Raw genomic sequence first — 18,080 nt, forward strand, 5'->3', positions numbered from 1 at the left:
AAGTGTAGCAGAGAGTGTGCCACCCCCAGATGTATGATTTGGGCATAAGAATTCTTTTGAGCTGAGGATACAAGAAAAGCTCCCACCTTCCCCTATTTGCTTAAAAGCAGGACATACATTTTCACAACCTTTCCTTCTCCCATTTCTACCAAAAAGGACAGAAGTTAATCACACCATTAGACACCCCATTTTCCCATAAGGGGAAAAAGACTTCCTCTATCCCTCTGGGCTCTACAGGGAAGGACAAATAATTTTCTTTCTGAGTTTTGGGACCAGAGCAATCTGCATAACAAACTTCACTAAACAGCCTTTATTTCAACCCCTGGAGGCCTGAACCTTCTTTCTGCTGTCCTGTCACTTCTCCACAAATTTATTCTTTGTTGAAGAGCTATATAAGCTGGAATTCTAAATTGTCTTTTGAATTACTCATTTTCCCTTGGGTATCTCCCATATATACATGAGGTGTACATGTCAATAATCTTCTGCTTGTTTTTCTCTTGGAAACCTGTCTTTATTACAGTGGTCTCAGCCCAAAACTCAGAAGGGTAGAAAGAAAATTATTTGTCTTCCCCTGTAGAACCCAAGAGGGTAGAGGAAAAGTCTTTTTCCCCTTATACTTTCTGTGTATAAAGAGAGAAAAACTAAGTGTAAGGCGTAGGAACAAAGTGAACGGTGTCTGAAACGTGAGCACGATTTCCTTACAGGTGAAGGAATAACGAATCTCAAAATGTGGTTTAATGACATACAATTCTTTAAACTGGTGACACTTATTACTGTTTTAGGACTGCAATGTTTATATTTAATCATTACAGTGTCTGCAAATGTTCCATGAAATATTTAGTTGAGATGTGATCTTCAAATTGTGGTTGTTGTGGAACTTCTTTCATTTTTGAACTCACACAGTAATATCCTAAAATGTTTTACCTTTTTCATAATTAACAAGTGGCCAACTTGGACTTAAATGACTTTTTCTTACTACATTTGTTGCTCTTTTCTTGTATGTGGTTCAAAAATTCCTCTTTTTCGGAAACATAGACTCTGGAACATATGTTATTTCAATATTAGAGTTAAACAGAAATAGCTACCTAGAAGTAAACTTGGGGTAAATAGTTTCTTTTGTAAGTTTAATGCTTGCCTACAATCACCCAATTCTTAGTGCTTTTTGATTTCAATTTTTAAGTGTTACACATTTTAAACTTTAAAAAGAAGCTGAAACAATACCCAAAGAAAATTTCAAATTTCAAGTTAAAGAAGTTTCCAAAATAGAAGCACTACTTTTTATAATCATTCTCTGTTCTGCTCGATAAAGTATGAAATAATAGATTCCCCGTGTGACTGGCCCACAGAAGAACATGTCATTCCTGTGATTTGCTGCAATGGTATTTGCACAACATGCTGCTAGGTGAGAAGCATATACTTTAATGGATGGCCTGGTACACCGTCATTGCTAATAGCTTCGATTTTGACACCAGAATGAAAGAGAGCCTATAGACCCAGAAATTTGGTGAACTTCCATGCTTCTCTTCATGTACGTAGTTTTAATTTTTGACCCTTAAACTTTAACTTACACACACTAGAAATATTTATTTTTTCTAACTTTTTGATTAAATCTGATGGTGAAGTTGAACCAGATAACATTTAAAAGCCATGTCATAAAAGAAAAAAGAAGATTTCATTTTCTATAGTGTGACTAGGAGAATGCTTAGACGTCCATGTCCTGGCAAAATGATGAAAACATAGATCTAACCTGAAATAACCACATATGCACTTGCCATAGTCTCACTTTCAATGAAGAAATACATGATTTCCCTTATTTTATAAATGGGATGGGTTCATTAATAACTTCTAGAACATGTCGCTTCAAAGTTTTAGGCAAGAAATGTAGTGGAATTCAAGCCCCAAATAGTTATAAGACTCCAATTTTTTAGACACAAAGTTCAATTTTTAAAATTATCACAGAGAACTACATTATAGAATATCCATAGATGATGGGGGCTTGGGAAATTATGCGGGCTTGGGGTGACAATGTGCCTTTTGGGAGATTTTGGCTTGGGGAGATGATTGGGCTTAGGGAGATGATGCAGGCTTGGGGAGACTATGTGGGGTCGGTGAGACGATGTGAGCTCGGGTATATCATGTTGGCTTGGGGAGATGATGTGGGTCTGTGTAAATGATGCGGACTTGCAGATATTAAGCCGGCTTGGCGACATGACAAAGGCTTGGCTGGATGATGCAGGCTTGGGAAATGATGCGGGTTTGGGGAGATGATTGGGCTTGGGGAGATGATGCAGGCTTGGAATATTATGCGGGCTTGGGGAGATGATTGCGCTTCAGGAGATGATGTGGGCTTGGGGATATGATTGGTCTTAGGGAGATGATGCGGGCTTGGGGAGATTATTGGTCTCGGGGAAATGATGCGGGCTTGGGGAGATGATGTGGACTTGGGGAGATGATTGGGCTTAGGGAGATGATGCGGGCTTGGGGAGAAATGTGTTGGAGACATGATGTGGGCTTGGGGAGATGATTGGACTGTGGGAGATGACTCGGGCTTGGGGTGATGAAGCAGTCTTGCAGATATGCTGTGGGCTCAGGGAGATGCTGTAGGCTGTGGTAGATTATGTGGGCTTGGGACATCATGCAGGCTTGGGGAGATGATTTGTGCTTGGGGACATGATGTGGGCTTAGGTTGATGAGGTCGGCTTGGGGACATGTGGGCCTGGAAATATGATGCTGGCTCTGGAGTCGATGAGGGCTTGGGGAGATAATGCGGCCTCGGGGAGACTATGTGGGCTCGGGGAGATGATGTGAGCTTGGGGAGATCATGTTGGCTTCGGGAGATGACACGGGCTTCGGGATATGTGGGTTTGGAGACATGATGTGGGATGTGAAATAGCAGGGAAATACTGTGAACTGTTTTATTAAAAATAAAATACAGATCAATAAATTATCACTAATTATAGATTATGCCATGCCTGTCACTATATTCTAAAGCTCCTTGTACTGAAATCGGATACCACATAGAGCAGAACGTTACTTTTTATCTCACGTAGGAGAATGACACCCAAACCATGGTTTCTGAACTGGCTATACTTTTTCCTCCTTACCATCAGTGGAAATGATAAAGTAACGTGTCCATTCGTGTATAAATGGAGTCAGATCACTGCCAGAAACTAGAATGCTCGCCATTATTAGGAACAGTTTTGAGATAATGGAAAGTTCATCAATTCCTATGGAAAATATGAACAGCCTCTCCTTGGATGAGGACATTGTGAATGTCACTATGTCACTGTTGTAGGCAAATGGATTTGAATTCACAATATTGCTTTATCCAATGGACCAGAAATGAAACCCCCAGAAAATATAGTTACATATATAGGCTTTTAAAACTCTATACTTTCTGTACCTATAGTATTGATTTTCAAACTATGTAAGTATACAAATTCATACACACACGATTGAAAATGACTAAAGAAAATACCTCAGCGTTCATTTTCTTATTAGCATTTTCTGCCTCCTTTTGTTGGGAAAGATGATGGGCCAGGATTTCATCTTGTATTACTCTGGCATTCTGCTCTTGAGAAAGCTGTCTCTGAGCATCTTTTTGCTCTTCAAAAACCTGGAGACATATTTCATTAGGTTTTGGGTTTTATATGATGAAAAAAAGTCAAAAAAAAAAAAAGCTTAGAAGGGGAATCTTTTATTAAAAAATCAAAAAACTGTTTAAAAAAAAGACACAGCCTTTTTAAGCACAAGGATCTTTATTGCACATAAATAACTCAAATTCTAATTTAAATGACAGCTAAAGTTATCACAGAGCAAAAACAGAGGGGGACGTATTTTCGTGAAAGAAAACTTCATTATAAAGCATTTAACCAGTTCCATCACAGTCTCAAGGCAATTTAGCCTGTACTTTAAGCTACAAAAGCCAAAATTAACACATGGATTTGAATTAAGACTATTACTTTGTTGAATGGACCAAAACCATCAATCATTATGTTAATAATTAAGCTCAAGCTACCTTCCATTCCTTCAATTACGATGGGGATTGTCCTGCTCTGGAAGCAGCTTCTATACAGAGTGACAGGTCCCTCAATGCAGCAGCAAGCAATAAACCCCCTCCTCACAGCCTCCACCTTAGCGGATGGAAAAAAAGAAGATTAGCAGATTAAAAGAAAAAAAGACTTTTGCTTTTAATTAGGGAATTTTTTTTTTTTATTTTGGGTGGTGCGGGTGGTAATTAGGTTTATTTATTTATTTCTTTTAGAGCAGGTACTGGGGATTGAACCCAGGGCCTCACGCATGCTAAGCATGCACTCTACCACTTGAGCTGTGCCCTCCCTCTAATTAGGGAGATTTTAACAGCTTAACAAAGAAGTGAACCCAATAGGTCTACTATTCCACCCCAGCCTTGCGGTTTTCTGTCTCCTTCTCCATAGTAGGGAGGTTCCTTTTTCAGTGCCTGCAGCTTCAACCCTGCCTCCTGGAACACATGCTGTGTGTAATGTGTAAAGTTCCTGGTCTTTGTGAGCATGAAGTTAAAAGTCCCTTAAAATAAAGGATTCCATTGAATTGGTTGCAGATGGTTTGGTGTCTTTTTTCCTAATCCTCCACTTACATGATGTTCATTTGGAACTCAGGTCTTCTGTTATCAGGACGCATGGATCCTTTCTCCAGGGGTTCCCGTGTTAACACTTTATCCACATAGCCCAGTCTCATGCACACTCGAGTTGGCTTTTCTCTCTCTGTTTCGTCTTCTCCAACTTTATTCCCTTTACAGGTTTTTCTACACTATTTTCTTTACCATTTTTTGAAGTATTTTTCATCATTTCCACTCCTGTTTAATCTTTCTCAGAAGCACAAGTTCACACACACACACACACACACACGAGTTCCCCACACCTGTGTTTAGGTGCCATTTTACTGGCCTGTCTCTGTGTTTGACTTAACATTTTCATTATTCCACAATATCACCACATTCCAGGAGAGACAACCATTTGCCTGTGAACTTCTCATTTTGATCCACACGTCTCAGTAAAATGGTGAAGAAGAGTCGCAGACAACATGAGTGCTTTGTTTAAGATGCTGGCCATACATAAATACATTGCACCTGTTCCCAAAGAGGAGCCTGTGCATCTGAGCTATGACTGGTCATTTGGTGCCACCTGCTGGACACAAAGAGTCACAGGCTGGGAAATCAGATCTGACTTCATGATTATCAGGAGCCCAGAGGTGACCTAGAACTGTGCTGAGCAAATTACTTCCTTCTGGAATGAAGCTTTATATCCCTTTAGAACAAACCTCTCCAACTCCTGATAAATATCTCTTGGCTAGATTATGATGCCCAGTTGCTTGGTCAAACACCAGTTTAGATGTTTCTGTGAATGTATATTTCAGGTGTGATTAGCATTTAAATCACTGACTTTGAATAAAGCTGATTACCCTCCATAATGTTGACGGGCCTCATCCAAACAGCTGAAGGCCTTCAGAGCAAAGACTGAGGTTCCCCAAACTGAAGGGAATTCTTTTCGTGGCTGAAGCATGGAAACCCAATCTGAGTCGCCAGACTATCGTCCCTTGGGATTCAGACTCAAGACTGCAATGTTAACTCTTACCTGAATTTCCAGGCTGCAGGCTCACCCTATGGATTTCAGCCATGATAGAAAGCTAGAAAGACAGACAGACAGACAGAGATATAGGTACTCTATTATTTTCATTTCTCCCTTGGAGAACCCTAAGTAATCATCTTGCTGTATCCCAGCGACAGGGGTATAGTTATGTTAATATTTACAGCAAAGTACATTGCAGTCATCATCTCATGATATATATAAATTAAATCATTATGCTGTACGCCTTAAACTTATAATACAGTGCTGTAGGTCAATTATACCTCAATAAAACTGGAAGAAATAAATTGCAACTTGGGAGACACAGATTTGGGTAAAACTGAGTGTTTCAAGGACGGGAGTCAGGGGCTTATAAAGGCAAAAAGCCAAGAGGTTGTCAAAAGTTGCCTGATGAAGACTGTGACTGACACTGACGTGAGCCAGTCAGGAGACACGTGTCCTTAAGGAATCACAGGTTATTTTAGGGTAGGGGCTTAGTAAGTATCTCAAGTTTCTGGCAGGTGTTCCGGATGACTTCATTAGGGCAACAAATGCTCACAGGGCCAGATTCTGTGTGGGCTGAGATGTGCATAAGTCACACCTCCTTAGTGAGCCCTCTCGAGCAATGCAGACTCCATTTTTATTTTCCTTTCACAAAGGCAGTCTTCTGCTGCCGGGAGCAGTGACCCCACCTCAGCCTGGAGGACATTCAGGTGAGCTTCAGCTCACTGGCTAGTGCTGTAGGAATAGCGCAGTTTGCCATCGATCTATTCCCTGCAGGCGAGGCAGTGCCCACGCCAGCTGTAAATGAGCGCAGCTACCTGTGCTCAGGCTTGAGCTGGGGTGGGGGCGGGGAGCGTTCCTCCACCTTTCTAGGCTCATCTGGCTGGTCTAAGAATTAATCTGACGTGAGGCAGACTAACAGGAGGAAAATAAACAAAAATTGAAAAACACGTATACTTCCTGTGTATACCCATGGGAGACAGCCAGGGTAAACGGAGTGAACTCACCAAGAAGGCTGAAGCCCTCACCTTCAACATCACCTTCAGCTAAAGACTAAAGAGGATGCTGTAGGCAGTGGTCAGTTAGAAGTCGGTTACATGGAATGCCAGGAGAAACGAGTTCAGTTAGACAAGGGCCAGAAATGTGTCACTTTTAGACGTGGGGGTTATCACTGACTCGCTGCGTGGGGATGGAGGAAGGGGAAGACACACCAGAGTGGGTGGGGACAGACTGCTGGTGGGGAAGCAGGCAGATCCTTCAGGAAGTTTGTCGTCAGAAGTAAGACTGTCTGGCTCACGTGAGAGGGAAGAAACAGGGAGATGTTTACAGAGGGGAATTGGAAATCATCACTGAGAAGGAAGAAGATGCAAATTAACTAAATAAAAGTAGCAGGACCGCCGGGCAGTGCGTGACTTTCTTCAGCAGCACTTAGATGCCTGGGGGGACGTACGGGGGAAGAATGAGAATCAGTCTGTTGTGTAGTTGGGAGTTTTGCCAAGTAAGCACACTGAAAGGATGGAAAAGGGAATAAACGATGTAAGTAGGAGTTATTAAAATTTTAGCTCCTGGAAATTGTTGAGAAGGAGAATATTTCCTTCACTGGCTTATGTTCAGTGATTGGGAACCTGCAAATTAAATTGACTAAAGCAGATTACTGTGAGAAGAAAATTACGCATGAATACATGCAAGAGTTCACAAAGAAGTGTGATTTGAGGGGTGGCTAGAATTGGGGGCTTATATACAATTTAATAAGTGACAGGAAAAGGAGAAAGGCATTTTCTGAAAAACAAATGACTTCTTGGTGAGAGGGGAGAGAAAGGGCACTTATGGAAGAACAAGTGACATTTAGGAAAGATAGATAACGCCTTAGGAGAATGTATGGGGGAGATGGCAGGTTTGTGACAACGTCCATTTGCGTCTGGTGCTTGGAACATGTCTCTAATTTTAAGACTGTTTCCAAAAAGTAAGTAGAGAAAATGAAAAGCCTGAGGCAGATTTCGTTTCTCCATGAGTAAATATCTGTGAATCAGTGTTTAAGGTAACATACAGAAAGTCTGATGGCACTGTAACGAGTGTTGTGATCCATCAGAACATTGAAACAGCCACAGCAGATCCAAACGCTGTCTGTCTAAATCTTTAGGTCTATAGACAGTGATTAACACTGGAAAATTCAAAAAAGCTATCAATCAACACTGCTCAATATCAACGACAAGTTTGCTGCGTGGTTGGCTGTTGTTTAAACAGCTGGCATCCGGGCTCGGTTTGAGTATGTAATACTCCAAAGTGCTGGGTTTTATTCCCAAAATTTGCTGAAAAGTTAATGAGATGCAGAGAAACGTGATTTAAAATACTGCATAAATTTTAATCATGCACATATAATACAGAAGTATTTCCCTTTAATAAACACTGTCAATATCTTAACGGGAAATAACTAAAATGTTAGGCAAACAGCCCAGCAGGTAAATGTTTACTATTTATCTTGTAGATCATACACTCTTTCTTCAAAATCTCCACATATTCTTGACATGCTTTTGAAACCAGACCTTGACTTAGACTTCACTCGTCCATCGAGCCTACGAAGAGTCTGTAGGGCTGGTTGAAGTTCAGTAGTAGCTGGAAAGAAAATGAAAGAATTAGATTCTTTACTTAAAATACTTCATAGGTAACTAAATGTCAGTTTACTTTTTAAGAAAAGCTGAGACTTTTCTAAGTTTTAAGACGAAAGAAAAATACCTATATACGATTACAACACAAAATACAAGATTACTACTCTAGACTTTGCCCATGGTTGCATGTTGAATTAACTGCTCTTGTGGCTAAGGATCAGAGCGCCTGGTTTTCTCATTCTTCATTCATTTACTCAGCAACCATGAGCTAAGGGACTGTGACAAGCACTGGACTCACAAGATGAAGATGACAGAGTCCACCCTGAAAGATCTTGTACCATAAACTGGAAAACTAGATGAACAGGCAATTTCGGTACAGAGACATAAATGCCATGTCAGGTATAAAGGAGGGCACAGTTGGCACACTCAAAAGGGACGTCCAGCTTTGTGTCAATACTGTCTGCTCTTTGATGGCTGTGATATGTAAGCAGATACCTGAAGGAGGAGAAGAAAGTGTGGGAGGGAGAGGCAAGAAGCAAACACAAAGAGCGGAGGCAGGAAGGGCACCCGAGGAGCTGGACGCAGTCGGACCAGCCTCTGGAGCACAGGGGCAGAGCAGGGGAGTAAAGAGATACGGCTGAAGATTTGGCAAGAGCCAGATCGATGTGGGTGTTTTTCTTCCAAGCTAAGGAAGTTGGAAGTTTTCCTGAGGGCAAAAGGTTAACCAGTGACAAAGAGAATGATAGGAAATTTAATTGTTATCCACCAGGTGACAGCTACATGAACTGTGTTTGCTTGAGTCTGGGTTTTTGGCCTCAGTCACTACCAGAAACTCGAGCTGATGACCTCCATGCTTTCTGAGAACAGGTCCGTGCGCAGGTGACAGGCCCACGGGGACAGCAGGAGAGGAAGGGCACAGCCAGAAATAGAGAACACAGACTTCTTGAGTTTTTTTTAAAGCTATGGATCATGAGGAATACACGAGGAATAAGTATATTTATCATTATGAATGAAATTAAGCTTTCACATTTTTCACTAGATATGTGTAAGAAAAACATTTAACATAGTATCTGTTATTCAAACAATAGAAAGAGGTGCCATTTACTGTTTACAGTGTAGTTCGGAAATCAACGTCTAACTTTAATTCAGAAATGTTGGCAACATACCTTCTTTCAATTCTGTAGCTATATAAATCATCGACTTCTTCTGCATCTGAAATGAGTCAAATATTATTTTTAATGTTTAAGTTAAACGAGAAACACTATTATAGGAATGACAGCTAGCTTATGAAATGTGGCCTTTAAATACTACTTTTAGAGACTTGACCTAACTTGGGGATTGCTTAAACGAAAAATAATCACATGAATGAAATAAATTGCTACTTACTTTGATTTTAGATAATAGAGAACATACATATGTAAGGCTATTTAGATTCACTTGATGAAAAGCACAATAAATACTGCCCTGTCACGTACACATAATTTTACAGGGTGATGCCCGATCTTATGAGCACAAAGAGTTTCAACAATTCATGTTTCACACTGAATGCATTACGTTGTCATTCTTAGAAAAATTACCCTTTATAAAAGTTTAGTTTTTTTTAACGTTAATGGATTTTTCCTTAAAATGAGCTTTCCATTCCTGCACTTTTAGAAAACTAAGATTTTAAGGTCTGTTCTATGCTAATGTTTTTAGTACAGAATTGTAGATACACAAAATGAAGAAAGGGGTTCTGTTATAATGTCAAGCGAAAATTCTACTGCAAACAAGTTAAATGTATTTTGCTCTCTGTAGATGACTAAAATATTTATGTCAGAAAATCTGCTTGAAGAAAAGAAAAGGAGAGGCTAGTGCCAGTTTTCAAAGTTGGTTTCTGATTCACAACTTCCTAGAGTTAGAAACAAGGAAAACAATACCTAATTCTTTAACTGTAACTTTGTTTCCATTCTAGAAACTAGGGCCAACTTTTTGAAACTTGACTTAATTAGCTACGTATTTAATTATGAAATGTGTGGGGACACTTCAGACTTCAAGTGTCCCCATCTAGAGTGTTCTTTTAAAAATCTTTCTTATAAAAGTCACCCGCTCACTAAACAGGGTCTAAAATAGTACATGAACATAATAAACACTGTGGTGATAACAGCGACACGAGAGCCCAGGCCTTTGTAAATGTTAGGTGCAAAGACAAGATTTTTGGCTACCGTTTGCCAATATTTTCAGAGCCTGTTTTCCATAACATTGTCTGACGAGAGCATTCTAGAGAGGCCTTATGCCATCAACAACGTGACAACAGTGCCAGTGAAGTGAAAAACGCCTAGCAGATGAAGGGAAAAGCCTTTACTGAAATAAATTCATATAACCATTAATAAACACTATGCAAAATGTAGATCACACTTTTACATGAGTTGAATGTGAGATTACTATCTTTTCCTCTGCAAAGCTATTTTCCTAAATAGGTACTTCTGGGACCTTTATGTTTATTTCTAGGTGAGGACCCCTATGTCCAGATGGTGGAAGTGGTCTGAAGTCCAACATTAATAAGGAGAAGGCACCTGCAGTTTTACTTAAACTTTTCCATTTAACAAAAACACAGAAAGGTGAGAAAATCATACACAGGAAGACAATGTATCAGCAAGATTTAATTCTAATGATTTTTAATTAGGAGGATTCTCTCATAACTGGCAGTTCGCAGACTATGTCCCATAGAAATGGAAGGTCCCACTGGGGACACTGCAGGATTGAGGTCAAAACTGAGGTCACAGGCTGGAAGATAATGCTGCCCTCTCTTTCTGAGATCAATTTGATAAAAACACACTTGCCAACACGTATACACACACGTTCATTTCCGAAGTGAATATATTTTCAGATTATTGATACTTTTAAGTTCAAACTTGGTATCATTCTTATTTTAAATGTTATAAAAATAAGTACAATTCCAGAAATGTAATAAAACCAAGGCATTTAACCACTCTCATTCAGTATCCTGTTGTAAATAGGTTAACGTATGAAGGAAATGACACTTGTCAGTTTGTAACTATTAAATACATGTATTTTGCTGCAGAGAAAAGAAATGAGAAAGAATTTGTTGATCAAGGAGCTAAAAAATTAAGTCCAGAGAAAAAAGTGAATGAAAGAAAAAGAACTGGAAGAAGTTGAGTGATTGTCTTTCAAAAGATAACGTGCTTCCTCATTTGTCCATTCAGACAAAATGAAATGAGGGCAGGAGGGAGTCCTCAGAGTAGAGAACTGATACCAGAAACAAGGTTACTAAACTCTGCCTCCACCTTATGAGAAGTGAGCTTAACTACTGTGATAGTTTGATTAGAATTAAAATTCTGAGTGGATGTGCCCTGCCTTGGAAGCCTACTTTTAAAAGAAACGTGACCAAGATACTGCTGAGACGCAGTGCTGTGTCATGTAAAAAGTTAAAGTCTTAGGAATATTAATCGTTTTAGCTCTGGTGCATTGGTATAATCCCATTTAGAAAAAGGGCTGCTAAACTGAATGGACATTTGAGAAATTTAAAAGTTATTGAAATAAATCATTAGAAAACGTTTCAAAGTGTCAGTAATACACCAAAAGTCCAAAATCAATCAGTGTAAAATTTAGTCTTCCTATTTAAAATAGATTTGAAGGACATTTATTAACTATTGTGGCCATGCTTCATGTTAGGCACACCAATACTTAAAAACTCTTGAACATAAAAAAGTCTTTAAAACAGAGAGATTTTGCCTGTTATAATATTGTCTGGAATCAATTTTTAAGTTTTCAGTTCTCAGAAAAAATTCTATGTGCAAGAAAATCTAACAGCGATGTATCTGCTCAGGCTAATTTTAACTTTTTGTATTTTATAGTAATAAAGTTAAGTAACACAATTGAGTAAAACTGTAAAATTGCTTCTGACATGTAGGACAAAACATCCCAGAAATAAACTAGAATGTGAAATCTGAGGGTAAAAATTAGCAAAACAGATAAGGGGTCCATCTGTTACCACTACAACGATGACAAGGGAAAAGGCTATACTTCATGCAGCAGTAAGAGAGGCAATAAACCCAAGTGTTACGAACTGGAAAAAGCTTCCTTCGACAACCAGCGCGACTGAAATCACAGACTTAGAACAACACTTCTGTCAAGCTAGAAAAAAATGCGGAGCAAGCTGGAACTTCACAGTAGGAACAGTCCAAAATGTTAAAACCTTGCAAATAAAGGAGAATGTTAAAGTCAATCCCAATGTCGTTTTGAACATTTTGCTTTCTAGAACCATAGCTGAAAAGCTGTGCAAGTCTGTTGTTTTGTTAAGCCCCATGCAAAAACCCATCCCTTCCTGTCATTAAAATGACAGTATGTTCACACCTCTCATAGCATTACTTTATGTTTTCCCAGCAGAAATAATTACATCCCTAGCAATTCCAGAAGGCACCTTCTTTCTCTAAGTCTGACTAAGAAATCTGTAAACAGTAACTGTACAATAGCTCCTGTGAAGCACCCTGTAGTGCTGAGGAAGCCGTGTCTCTGCACCCGGACAGAGCGGGGCTTGTTAATCTCCCTGCTAAATCTAGCGTGATTTGGCCCCACGGCCCCACAGAAGAACTACGTGTGCCTTGGAAGTACAACACTGAGTTTAAAATAAGTTATTTTCCAGTGTACCTACAAGTACTAAAAAATAGACACCTCTTTCCTCCAAAAACATTAAAGGAAGGAACTGTCCTCAGGAGCTTTCTCTCGCATTGCTTTTGCACTCACACTCACCATCATCCTGTAAATGACACACTGGCGATTTTTTGGTGACAACTAATGAAAACATTTCGAGTTTGCATCATGCTTAGCCGCTGACAGAAGTGTTAGCCATGCATTTTTTTTTAACACCACGCAGTCTGGTTTCATGACTCTGAAGCACTTAGACTCGATTTACCCACAACACTGTCTACGAAACCTGAGCTTTTTTCTTCTTCGATTTATTATGACATGAAGCCAAGTGAGAAGAAACAGGTTGGGGCCTCACTTAACAAGGGCCTGTGCTACCTTTCTCTACATCAAGAAGATCATGAAAACACCATCAAACCATAAGCCAACGCGCACCGCTTTAAATGGCTATTTTAACAACGATACACAATGAAAACTGGTTGTAATTTAAAGACTCCCTATCGTTGCCACCTCGGTATTCCTACAGGTGAGGGCAAGACAGAGACAGAAGCGAACTTCATTTTAAAAATTTAAATACTTGCTATACTTGACTACATATTTAGAAATGTTCTACAACTGCTCAGTAAGACATTTTATAACAATTAAAATAACAATGCTATAAGTAAAATAGCAATTAAGGATGTACTCTTACAGAAGAAAATGATAAAAATTTTAAACTTAAAAACAGAACTTAATGTTTTTAGTGTTACAAGTTTATTGAATTCATAAAAAGAATTTATCTTGGATTCCTTTAAATAAAAAACATCTGTATGTGGTTAAGTATCTCGATGCCAATCATTTACTTATGCTTAGGGGCAGAAAAACTGGGGTGCAGGCAAACTTGAAAATTACTGTGAACCAATGCCAAGCCGAAATCAATCAGAAACTAAGCCAAACATTGGAAAGTGTATCTCTAGTTATTAGGCAATAATACTTAATTTCTAAAATAGAATTTAAAATGGAGCTTTTGAAGAAATTTGAAATTTGTCAGTTTAGTTGCATTGATTGAATAAAGTTAATGACAGGTATCTCTTGAAAATTACAAGTCCAGGGACTTTAAAAAATTATAAAATTTCTGTCTCCTTTCTTTATTAGCACAATTAATTATGGCTTTTACTTAGTGTGCAGAAGTCAAATAAACAACTCAGAATTTCATCAAATTAAAAACAAGAATTATATCAGAAATCTGAAACCCAAGGGAAAAAAGATAATATAACTAATCGTGAACAAGTGACCGCCCGTGCTAGTTGAAGGGTCTGAAAAATTCCTGAAGTTCCTTCTTCGAGTAACATTCCTTTTGGGCTCTACGCTAGTAGTAGAACTTTCAGCAGAAGGCGGTCCATCAACAGGCCTTGCAGGAACAAAGCCGAGGAAAGAACTCTTGTGCTGTTTCTCCAGCTGCAGTTTAGTGTTCATCTCTGCCAGCCTCTCATTAGCCCTGCGGGGATTGCAAAACACACATTTCATTCATTTCATTTTCTCCCTAAGTGATGTGTATTTTTAAAGTTGCTGTAATAGTAAACAGATTGCCCCATTAAACTGTGTTTTGACACCAAAAAATACATCAGCGCAGACCTACTGTAAACAATTACAGTTTAAAACTGTCCTAAAGAAGGATGTATGGGCCTGGGGGGGCCGTTAACTAACAAGTACTTCAAAGTGGGGAGAGTCAGAGATGGAGACGCCCCCACAGAGGATTCCCGCTGCCTTCTGCACTGGCTGCATCTAGACATACTCACCCTCAGTAAACCAGTTTAGAAATAAAAAATAAACCATCCCTCAAAGCCACTTTCAAGCATTTGCTTTCACCCCCCTTATATACACATTTCACTCATTACCTGGGAGAAATTAAGCATGTAGCACTGAGGAACAGTTTAGAGCCACCACCTCTAGGGGGGGCACCAGGTGGCACAGTCCACGGTGGGAAAGAACTACGACAGCGCCAGGGGCAATTTCAAGTGTCCCCCAATTTCCCAAAGCTCACTTTGTTACTTTGCTTTTACCAGAGGCCTACATCAACACCTGTTTTCCATAACTAAAAAAATCTCAAGCGCATTTTCACTTTTATGAAAAAAAAAGCAAAAAGCCAGAATAGCACTGGGTGCTTGTTTTAGCCCAAGCCATCAGAGGGGCAACGAGCACCCCAAGCAGCGAGAGGGGCCCCACCGAGCTCCTTCCCCAGAACCACACTCAGTATCCCGGCATCACGCCACCACAGCTTTGGACTGTGTCTGTAAGCACCTGTGCTTTATGCATATTTCTTTTATGCACCCACCAGCAAGATGTGTCCTAAGGTAACTGCCTCTTTGCTTTACACCGACAACTTTCATAGAAACACTCTACTTTTGGATAGCGGGGAGACCTGTAGCTTATAACACTGTTATTCAGGCACCGGAGGTGGGCTCTGCCCTTTCTGTCTTCCACACACCCCCTCGGGCAGGCCACCATATTCTTTTTAGCCACTTTGTGAACCACTATACTGCCCTTCACCCCATGTTAATTTCCCCCTTTCCCAAGCATGCCTTTACGTAGCGGAGACAAACTTAGAAGGATACAGTACTTCGTCTCACGGTGCCCACTAGTGGTAACACCAAATATCACAATCAAGAAAGTAAATTCACCAAACACCAGAATGGGGCCCCTTGGCTTTAAGTTGTACTCTTCCAAAACACAGTTAATTTTAAACTCATTAACATTTCTATTTCTGGGAATTCCAGCTAGAAATTTTGTGATAATATGGCTGTCTAAATTACAAAGTTTGCAAAACCCCTAGCTTAAAGACTAGATCAGGTTAAATATATGCAAATACAAAAAATAAAGTCATGTAAAAGCAACAAAAGGCAGTGAGATGCAAACTGCCCTGGACTGACATTTTAAGGAGAGTTCATTTACTAACACCATTTCCCAAAATTACACTATCTAGTTAGCTCTCACTTGCTACTCACCTCATGCACTTGGCTCAATAAAAATTATGCCTAAGAGGCAAATTAATGACCTAAATTATTTTCTATAATGCTACGTTTTCACTTACGAGTTTAGTTGACTTGCCAATGACATTCTATTTTCTAGCTCTTCCAGGTACAGTTGTCTGTATTTTTCCAATTCTTTTTCATTAGAAAAGTAAAACTTTTCAGTTCAGTTTCCAGATCTTTAACTTTGTATTCCATTTGACTTACTGAAGCACGTTTATACTCTCTTAATGAGTTTTCTTGAGATGCTGCTTGTGCCTAGAGCAAAATAAAAGGATACAATTTTAAAAATACTTATAACCTGAGTAATTACACTATATTTGTTCCTTTTAGTTTTGAGTCAGTGATTCAGAGAGCAATTTTAAGTGTGAAGAAAAGCTGAACTTTAAAATACTTATCATCAATGTCAAGTGAATTAAATCTGAATTACGAAATTAAAGTTGAATCACTCTTATATTAGTACTCGTGTAATGTGATAGTTTAAAGAATAATAGGATCAATTTAAAATTTTAAAAATTGAACAATACAACCTAAGAGTAATCCAAGAGTGTGGCACAGTATTTCCATCACAATATATTCTTTTCCTCCTAGTAGTCTTGATTTACACCAATCGGCCTTAAAATGATTCTCTAGTGACAATTGTTCTGGAAGATCTAGAATCTAATGATAGTAATGATGGAAACTGATTTAAAGGGAGTAACAAATGCGGCCATCCTTCCAGAAATCTACAAAACAAACTGCTATATGGGAAGCAGAGGAAACACATAAAATGTACACATCCGAAATCTAATTCTCAGCAAAGTGAGTTAGAGCACATTACAGATCAATGCTTCACCTGTACAAACTGGCTGATTTCTTTCAATTTTTCTGCTACATCCTGTCTTGCTCTCGCTTCAGTCTCCCGGTTGTACTGCATGACTTGACTGAGTTCTTTCCATTTTTCTGCTACATCCCGTCTTGCTCGCTCTTCAGTCTCCGGTTTGTACTGCTCTACTGGACTGCGTTCCACTGTGTTCATTTCTAGGTGACGTCTGAGGTTTACTACTTCTTCTTCCAACTTCTTCTTCTCCTCTAGTGTGTCACATTTCTTTTACAATTCTTTCATAGATAATAACTCCTTTAGAAAAAGTTGAGTTTCTGCACTCAGATGGAGAAGTACTGAAGATGTAGATTCCACTTTTGTTGGAGGATCAGCATTCTGCATGAAGAAGATAACACTGTTTGGTAATGAGGTTAGCAGACCAAGAACAGCCTAACTCTAACCCAGCATCAAAGGTTGAAATAAATTCAGTTACAATAAAATGGTATCTGCCTTGTGGAATGGAGAAACTCAAATTACCCAGAAAATCAAGAAAGAAGTTCAAACCACCAAGAGTCACGAAAATATACTGTTCACTGTCGTCATCTTTGTTATACATTTGTGCTTGATTTTACACTCTTATTTTTCTGTAATTGTTTCATCTCTTTCCTACATAAAAAGGTGACTATAAGGCACCTCTTAGTGGAAAGTCTCTTACCCCTTCCTAACCCAAGTCTTAACTCTCCATGATTTTTAATTTTAGGGAGATCATATTGAGTTACTTAGGGCTGAATTAGTAAATGTCTCCCAAAACAAGACTGTGAAAAAAATGCAATTAATACATCTTACAAATATGGGTTCTAATGCCATAAGCCTTTCTCTGAACTACAAATATTTTATGCTAGTTTGAATTGCATTCCAAGGAGCAATGAATGATTCGCAGGGTTAAGGAGAAATCCATCTCCAACTGTAGTGGTTTAGTAAGGTGATCCATACATTTTTCTAAACAAACAAACAAACAAAAAAGCCTTAATTCTTGTAATCCTTTGTGGCTCTCTGCAAAACAAGAGTACATACTCAACAAAAACAAACAAAACAACTTGCTGGAATTTCAGTGACACGGACTTGGGAAGAACCACTTTCCTTCAGATAGAAGGATTATTTGCTAAGACAAGGCAGGCGGAGGTGGTGGTTGTAAAACATCTCTACAAGTTCCTTGACACTTCCCCTATGAAATTCCCTCCCCTGAAGTATGTACTGGCCTCAGTCAACTGGTTTCTAGGGGACAGAATGTGGGGCACTGCTGTGTGATTTCTAAGGCTAAATAGCTTCTGACTTTCACTCCGTAGGGATGCTCACCCTTAGAACCCAGCCACCACGTTGTGAAGCCCAGGCCACCTACTGAGTCTTTGTACAT

The 18,080-nt window shown here is 39.3% G+C and overlaps 1 protein-coding gene across 4 annotated transcripts in view; it reads right to left on the minus strand.

Annotated features, from left to right (window-relative positions):
• Positions 1–10,831: 10,831 nt before the first annotated feature.
• The window catches only part of LOC141573921 (ankyrin repeat domain-containing protein 26-like), a 53,664-nt gene continuing 46,415 nt past the window's right edge, over positions 10,832–18,080 (minus strand). For all 4 annotated transcript variants that reach the window (XM_074346339.1, XM_074346338.1, XM_074346337.1 and 1 more), the window contains 3 exons: positions 16,700–17,062; positions 15,927–16,122; positions 10,832–14,333 (listed from right to left, as the gene is read on the minus strand). In XM_074346339.1, the coding sequence (XP_074202440.1) occupies positions 16,955–17,062 (108 nt within the window). In that variant the 3' untranslated portion in view covers positions 10,832–14,333; positions 15,927–16,122; positions 16,700–16,954. The remainder of the gene's footprint in view (positions 14,334–15,926; positions 16,123–16,699; positions 17,063–18,080) is intronic.

This window comes from Camelus bactrianus, chromosome 18, assembly GCF_048773025.1.
Source record: "Camelus bactrianus isolate YW-2024 breed Bactrian camel chromosome 18, ASM4877302v1, whole genome shotgun sequence".
Classification (NCBI taxonomy): domain Eukaryota; kingdom Metazoa; phylum Chordata; class Mammalia; order Artiodactyla; family Camelidae; genus Camelus; species Camelus bactrianus.